Genomic DNA, 8,525 nt, shown 5'->3' on the forward strand with positions numbered 1-8,525 from the left:
AAAAAAAAAAAAAAACAATTATTAATAAGTAAATAAAAACAAACCCATACCGTAACTCGATTTTATTTTATGTGGACGTAATATATCCACGTGTCACATAATAATTCGATAAAACAAACTGAGTCTTCTCTGTCCGACTGGGCATGACAGATCATCTTAAGCAAATCAAATACCCAACTCTCTCACACATTCTCAAGCTTTTAGTTTTTCCCAAGGAGAGAAGAAAGAGAGAGAGAGAGTTTTGTGAATTCAAGAAGAAGAAGAAGAAGAAAAAAAAAGAGTTAGTTAATGGGATTCGGCTTAGAGAGCATCAAATCAATCTCCGGCGGTTGGGGCGCGGCGGCGCGTTCCTGTGACGCTTGTAAATCAGTAACCGCCGCCGTGTTCTGCCGAGTTGACACAGCTTTCCTATGCATAACATGCGACACGAGAATCCACTCCTTCACCCGCCACGAGCGCGTGTGGGTTTGCGAAGTCTGCGAACAAGCTCCCGCCTCCGTCACTTGCAAAGCCGACGCCGCAGCTCTCTGCGTCACCTGTGATTCCGATATCCACTCAGCTAACCCACTCGCTAGCCGTCACGAGCGTGTCCCCGTAGAGTCTTTCTTCGACTCAGCCGTCGCAAAAGTCTCTGCTTCTTCCACTTTTGGCATCCTCGGCTCTTCAGCCACCGTCGATTTAACCGACTCTGTTCCGGTTATGAACGATGATCTCGGTTTATGTCCGTGGCTGCTCCCTAACTACTTCAACGAACCGGCTAAGATCGAAATCGGAACTGAAAACATGAAAGGTTCCGACTTTATGTTCTCTGACTTCGACCGTCTCATTGATTTCGAGTTCCCGAACTCGTTGAGTCATCAGCATCAACATCAACCGTCCGGAGGAGATAGTCTTGTTCCGGTACAGACCAAAACAGAGCCGCTTCCGTTAACTAACAACAATGATCATTGCTTCGATATAGACTTCTGCAGATCAAAGCTCTCTTCTTTCACTTACCCAACTCAATCATTGAGCTACGGTGTAGTTCCTGCTGATCAAAGCTCTCTGCTTTCGACTTCTTCACTCGAATACGGTGTAGTCCCTGACGGAAACACCAACAACAACTCTGTTTCTGAGATCTCTATCCCGTTTAACCGAAGCACGATCACTACCTCGACGGCGGCGACGACTACTGGTGGTGATCAGACGAGCTCTATGGATAGGGAAGCTAGGGTTTTGAGGTACAGAGAGAAGAGAAAGAACAGGAAATTTGAGAAGACGATTCGTTACGCTTCGAGGAAAGCTTATGCAGAGTCACGACCAAGGATCAAAGGCAGGTTTGCTAAAAGAACAGAGACTGAGAACGACGACGTTTTCCTCAGTCATGTTTATGCTTCAGCTGCCGCACAGTACGGCGTCGTACCAACGTTCTGATTCAAAAAAGTCTACGGTGGATAAAATAATCAACATCAAAACTCTCTCATCTTCCACCGTTCGATTTACTGGGAGATGTATAATAAGTATAGTGAGTCTTACCGTAGACAAACAATCTTATCTTCTTTTACCCGTTTACTCTTTTTTACACGCTCTCTCACTGCCACTATAAGGCTGTAACTTTTTTTTTTCTTTTTTCTTTGATATATATAATGTATGCTTATTTTTTTTCTTTAGAAATGTTATAAAAAAACATATAATTTGGTAATTATAATTTCGATTGGCTGATGTTGTCTTGTCGCTAAAATATCTTGAAAGAGATTAGGTGGAGTTTGGCTTGTTTATTGTTTTCGTGGCACAAAAACACAAACTACGATATTTAATGTAGATAATTATGGGAGATTTTTAGGTCACAGTACAACAACTTGCACAAGTGTTTTCATAAAACAAAAATAATTATCTTTGATTAAATAATTCATGTATTTTTGTCTCCCATGCACGAGAAGCACTTGTAAGGGATGAGAAATGTGATTTTTTTTTAATATCTTCTTTCAAAATATAGCTTGTAACGACGAACCGTTTGGTTTTACAAATAAAGTGATCAGTAGGTTTTATATATCATATATTTTTTTTCGAACATACCTTGTTGTAGTACTGAAAAGTTATTGATTCGTGAAGGTAGTTCTTGATCCAATAATATCTGGAACTTTCGCAAGAGTAAGTGAAAACAGTTGCTTTTTACGGGGATCGATCAGAGGAAAAGAAGGAAAGATTGCAATTAATGGGTTTTGTCCGAGACTTCATTAAACTTTGCCTTTTGGGTTTCTGTACAGCCAATCTTTTTAATCTTTATCTCGGATCTCTCTCACCTTTATGTAAGAACGTGATTATTATTGTCAGATAAAGGTCAAAGTCAATTTGAAACTGTGATATATTTGTCGTTAGTGACGGTGATTTTATTGGTATGATCACTATCTTCGTATTATAAATTTCATTAAGAATATTGAGTCTAATAAATAACATGCCAATAGCCATTTAGGCAACAATCTCGGACCTAATTAAGATTCATTTAAGGAGGCTAAAAAAAGTAAGAGCCGGAGTATTTGTTTTCTTCATTAAAGATGTTTACATAATTTATCTTGATCTAGTATATATATTTTTTTTGAACAAATTGATCTATAATTAATTATTTATATCATAGTACGAAAACAACATCAATAAACGTTTTCAGTTTATTTTTTGTTGAAGCATCAACTTATTAAACAGTTTAGGTTACTAGGCTAATACTTGTATACGTATGTTATAATAAAAGCATGTTAAAAAAACATATGAATTTGCGGAGTATATACATAATTCTTCTAAACTCATGCACTCTCTTCCAATTTCATGCGAGCTTTGTAATCATTTAATTTTTAAGGACCTAGCAACTTTTTATGGAATGTATATCAAATTGTTTTACACATACACTTCACATTGATACCCCAAAAAAAAAAATATAACCCATTACGCATGATCAATACTTTGGATTGCGATATTTTAGTTGAGTGAGACTTCTACCGTCCAAGTGGGTTCGGACACCTTGATGCAAGGGGCAGATTAGGCAGGATATTTTGTTGTAAGGTAAGCTTGAGATTTGCAAATAGTGGCTACGAGTGCTTTGGGGCCACATATATACAATCATAATAACGTTAATAATAGCGCATTAAAGCAAGTTTTGACAATACATAGAACTAAAGTTTGATTTATTTAAACAAAGAAAAAAAAAAAAGTTCGATGTTGAGTGTCACGAATGAATTCGATTAGTGTGGTCGATTTCCCCTAATTAACATTGGATTAAGCTTGTTTGGTAAATTCAACCAAACTCATTGTCTATTATGTACTTATCATATGATTAAGGAGTAGTCTCTTTTTTAATAAATGATTTTTAATTTAGTCTTTCTTTATTTAAATTTTCTTTTATGAATACATTTACAAGTTTGCATAATAACGCGTATAATTCGTGTGTGAATCTATATATTCCATTGGACGTTATACTAAAATCGAGACAAGTAAGAGAAAAACACCGCATGAAAAATATTAGTAGAGGGGGTGATATGATACCTACATAATAAACACGTAGTAGTATTTTCATCATCTTTTAAGAACGTTACAAATTAAACCTTGGATATAAACTTGTAATGCTGTGACCAGAAAAAAAATAATAAAAAAAATAGTACCGGTGATTAGTGACACAAAACTCTCTATGGCGAAATGCTTATATACTTCATAACTTTATCGTCATGGACTCGTGAGTTTTTGGAAACCCTTTTTTTCTTTTGTCAAACAAAGCAACCTTTAAATCGTGTACACTCCCACAAAAAGAGGTAACAGAGAGGCACAGTGTCACATTTAAAGGGAAAAAAACTTGTTAACAGTTGAACCAATAAATTGGGAAGAAAGAAGAAGAAATGATTATTTATTTAATGGCTCCATGAAAGAGGGACCTGCGTGGCCCAAAGTGGGTCCGACATAGACTGGAGTCGAACAAGAGACAAGTGGAGGGTCCGACTACACCCTAACCACGTGCATCGCCGTCCCAAGGGCTGTTCACCGTGGTCCACTTCTGCACCCTTAATCCATATCTTAACAGTTCCAACTATCTATCTTCCACTAGATAGATTAATATCACTGCAAAACATAACAAAAATACTCTTAACTACAAGAATTAACATACAAAACCATGGCTTAAGTTTACTTAATAACAGAGTCAACATTCTTTGGTTTTTTTGAGCTTCAACGCTAAAATATTTGAGTTAAGTCTCAACTCTCAATTGATGTATTGATTTTTCCTTTATTTAATATGATATTATGAATTTCCCACGACAAAACTGTCACCATTTAGATCCATACTATTGCTTTCTTATTTTCTTTCTTTTGGGTTGAATTATATGTTATTACAAATTCTACCAAAAACTGTCACCATTTTGATTCATCCATACTATTGCTTTCTTTTCTTATTGGATTAAAGTTCTACTGCTTTTTTTCTATGAATTATACGATTACGACAAAGTCATGCATTTTATTCTATCTATATACACACAACACACACACGCATAACATGGGATACAATGATTTTTTTACTTAATCTAGAAGAAAGATGTCGAAATTCGTTTTAGCTAACTCGGTTAATTGATTTTATTAAGTACTCTTAATTAGTAAAACTTGGAACCATGACTGTTGGAGAAATAGTATATAATTATATATGCTTTAGTTTTGTGTCTCGTATAAAAATCATGTACTTTGTCTCTTTAAACGGAAAAAGAAACTCAAACGGTCTTTAATTTGGTTAAACTATTGAGTAACTTATTTCTATTAGTTGCGAATTTGATACATAATGGATGAAAACGTTAAAGATCTCATAACTCATAAGATACGAAAGAATGAAAAAAAGAAAAAAAAAATCTAAATAAAAGTAATCAGTAGATATATATTAGATATAAACAAAAATATCAAAAGGAAGAATCCAACGGAACATCGTATCCGAAAATCATAGAATACTCATCCCATTCATCATCATCATCATCGTCATTAGTCATATCCTTAGGCATTCTCCAGCTCTTTGCAATCTCAGCCTCGTTCCCATTTGTTAGCAACTCCAATACCTTTAGTTACACAAAACAAAATCAATCATCCACTCGAATTCGGTTATCGGACATCATTGTTTTAATTTTTATGATTATTATCATCGATCGAACATTTAACCAACCTGAGTCATGGTTGGTCGTAGTATCGGCGATTGTTGAACACAATGCGAAGCTGTAAGGACAAGCCTATTCATCTGTTGATCATCGTACTTATCTTGCAATTTTGGATCAACCAAGTCTCTTGTGTTACCTTTCTCCAACGCCGGCTTCGCCTGCTCATTAACGATCAATTTTAGGACTTATAGAAGAATCTAAAAAACTCAACGAGGAAACCTCTAAGTGAACTAGAGGGCTCTATGTCGTGTCTAAAAAGGCACACAAGTAGGTATGACTAGAATTTATTATACCCATAAGAGAATGTGCTTCTGAGAGGGATTAACCGGTCTTCGTCCGGTTATGATCTCAAGAAGGAGAATGCCAAACGCGTAGATGTCGGTTTTCTCGTCTACGGTTCCTTGCATTAAGGACTCTGGTGCTAGATAACCGAACGTTCCTTCAACCGGTATAACCGCATGGTGAGTCCATTTGTTAGGCAACCATCTCGCCAATCCAAAATCGGTTATCTGCACCATGAAAAATCAAATCAAATTTTATAGACCGGAACTGAACTCCTTTTCATGACAAGAAAGCTAGCTCACCTGCGGTTCGTAATCAGGTCCAAGTAAGACATTGGAAGATTTGATATCGCGGTGAATGATCCGGTGGTTGCAGCGTTTGTGAAGATAATGAAGCCCTCGAGCAACTCCAACCGCTATTTTGTACCGTATAGGCCAATCTAGGGATCCGCTTTCCTTCTCTGTTTTGATTTTTTTGGCAGTATAAATTACAAAACTGATCCAATGTTTGGAAACTAAATAGTGTTTTGAGAAAGTAATCTGAAGTTAATTTACCGTGCAATGCAGAGTACAAGGTTCCATTCTCGGAGAACCTGAAGACAAGATAGAGACCTCTCTCAACACAACAACCTAAGAGAAGAGCAGTGTTGGGATGAGATACATGACTGATGATGCCGAGTTCTGTAAGAAACTCTTTCTCCTTGTTCATGTCACCACTCTCCTTTGTTAATCTCTTCACTGCTATTCTTCTTCCATCCCATAAATCTCCTCTGTACACTTCAGAGTACCCTCCTATGCCTACTATGTTCTCTGCAATTTAACTTTAAAACTTAGATTAAACTATTCAATATTGGCGTCTTGGGTTAATACAAAAAAATTTAATATTCACCTTCATGAAAATTATTTGTGGCTTTAGAGATCTCGTTATAAGTGAAGCATTGCATTAGAGGTTGAGGTTTAGGGTTGTTCTTAGTCTCGCTTCCTCTCCATTTTCTCAGAGGAGACTTCATGATAAGAGAAGATATAAATCTGTAGGGTGACATTGGCTTATGTTTTGGTTTCTCTGAAGGCGAAGTGAAACTAGAAGAGACCATTGAACCGTTGAAACTTGAAGCATCATCGCCGGATGAGCTAAGCGAATCTCTTGATAAAGCGTTTAGTACACTGCGTGGTGAATACTTCTCCCTCTTAATGTCTACGAAAAAAAGACATATTTGTTAGTCTTTGTTGAATCCCGTTAACCAAATATTAGAACCAAACTTATGGAGTATTAAATATGATCTCGCTAACCTCGAGAAACCGCAGATTCGGAGTAACAGTCTTTATGCGGTTTTCTTTGATTTCCGACTAAAACAACAGAGCAACTTGATGGAGCAAAGTCGGAAACATATCTTGTGATGTCATTCCATATCCTAAAATGATTGGAAAACACAAACGAGTTTTTTTATTACATGGGTTAGGAATTCGATTATGGATTTTGTAAACCGGATCGGGTAATTTCCGGTTTATACCTGAATTCGTGAGGGGTTGGTCGGGAAAGGACAAGATAGTGCGCAGAAATAGACTTGACTTCATCTACAAGTCCTCTTCCGATGTTTGAGCTAAACCCTACCTTGGCTTCCAAATTCACCTAGTCAATGTGATTATTGTAACTTTTCAGGAATTTATTACCAATTTATTATAACGGTATTAATATGGGGCGAATTCGTAATTAGGAAATAAGTATATGTTAGTTTTGTGTGTGTTATATACATAGGTTTTCCTCTGCTTCGGCGCATACAGAATAGAGAATTCGTGCGTGTGGCGTCGGTATCTAATTGAAGAAGCTCTACAATTTCCGGTTTATTCCGGTTTAAAATAGGCTTGCGTCCATTTTTCTAAGAAAGTATAGTACCTGGTTGTGGCAGCAAGTGTAAGCAAACTCCGCAAGCATGGAGATAACATGAGATTTGGCACGCCGAATCTGAGTTCTCTTCTTCTTTTTCATCGGCAACTTTCTCGGCTCTTCACCAGCTGCATGCAGCAACAATTATAGTTTCTCAATTAGTCAAATGATCAACTGCCATAGAGAAAATACAATAAAACAGAGAAATCTAGGTTTATAGATTAACCAAGAAGATGAAGAGCAACAATGGTGTCACTCGGTTTAGCAAGAACATTGATGGCCCAAGACAGAACATTTTGGCTCTCGTCACGGTCCAACGAGATCGCCACAAGGATCTTGTTGCTACCTTCTTCTGTAAGAGATATCATTTGTGTTGACCCTTTTCTTCGTTTTGTTTCACTCTAATCAAGGTCGGAAATTTTGAGAACACAATGATTCTATACACTTGAAGAAGAAGATAAAGTGTTTAATTTTCTTTGTTTTTTAGGTGATGAGTAAGAAGAAGAGAGACGTTTCCAGACTAATAAAGAGTGTGGAAAAGGGATGATCATTGCATGAGATAATCATTAGCTGTGTGTATGAGTCTTGACGAAGAAGCATAAACCACAATACGCTCAATGGCATTATAATCGAGTTATCTTTATATTGTTTTTAATATTAGTCAAGAATCGCAAGTTAAAATTAAGATTTAAAGATCAATTTGGAGTTAAGTATTTATGCTATGCTTGTCTTTAGTTCTGAGTTCAAATTTTAAGCTCATGAATTGTGTATGTTTTGATAATGATCAGTTGTTAGTTTTTTGCTAATAAGTCAAGATATTGAAAGATGTATGAAAACATAAGAACGCTTAACTAATTTTGATACAATTCTTAATAGTTAGAACAATCAACAAATGCTCATTATTAGCAATAACTAAACCTAGGTGGTTCGTTGAGTATCAATAAGACATACGCACGCCGAAACTGTTGTTGGAGATCAAATGCTAATCAAAAGCTAAACAAACACATGCATTAAAAGCATTATATATAATAATTATTGGAGACAATGATGAGATTTGAAGTGAATGTGTGGTTGGGTGATTTCTGGTCTAAGCAAAGGCCACAGGGACAAAAGGATGTGTTCTTGTTGTTGTGGTCTCATCTCATGTCCTTGATTTTGTCTTCCTCTCAAAGCCATTGTTCTCTTTGGCCTCTACATTTTTTTTTTTTT

The 8,525-nt window shown here is 36.4% G+C and overlaps 2 protein-coding genes across 2 annotated transcripts; one reads left to right on the forward strand and one right to left on the reverse strand.

Moving 5' to 3' along the window:
- LOC104726326 (zinc finger protein CONSTANS-LIKE 5-like) lies at positions 134 to 1,701 on the forward strand. Its single transcript, XM_010445165.2, has one exon. It carries the CDS (start codon positions 289 to 291, stop codon positions 1,411 to 1,413), a length of 1,125 nt encoding a protein of 374 aa, XP_010443467.1. The 5' UTR covers positions 134 to 288; the 3' UTR covers positions 1,414 to 1,701.
- LOC104726327 (probable receptor-like serine/threonine-protein kinase At5g57670) lies at positions 4,761 to 7,785 on the reverse strand. The gene is made up of 10 exons (XM_010445166.1): positions 7,543 to 7,785; positions 7,326 to 7,444; positions 6,943 to 7,061; positions 6,722 to 6,843; positions 6,321 to 6,626; positions 5,987 to 6,241; positions 5,735 to 5,892; positions 5,444 to 5,659; positions 5,159 to 5,308; positions 4,761 to 5,054 (listed from the first exon to the last, which is right to left on the reverse strand). The coding sequence occupies exons 1-10, from the start codon at positions 7,682 to 7,684 to the stop codon at positions 4,902 to 4,904; spliced, it is 1,740 nt and encodes a 579-aa protein (XP_010443468.1). The 5' UTR covers positions 7,685 to 7,785; the 3' UTR covers positions 4,761 to 4,901.

Source organism: Camelina sativa, chromosome 11 (genome assembly GCF_000633955.1).
Source record: "Camelina sativa cultivar DH55 chromosome 11, Cs, whole genome shotgun sequence".
NCBI classification, from domain to species: Eukaryota; Viridiplantae; Streptophyta; class Magnoliopsida; order Brassicales; family Brassicaceae; genus Camelina; species Camelina sativa.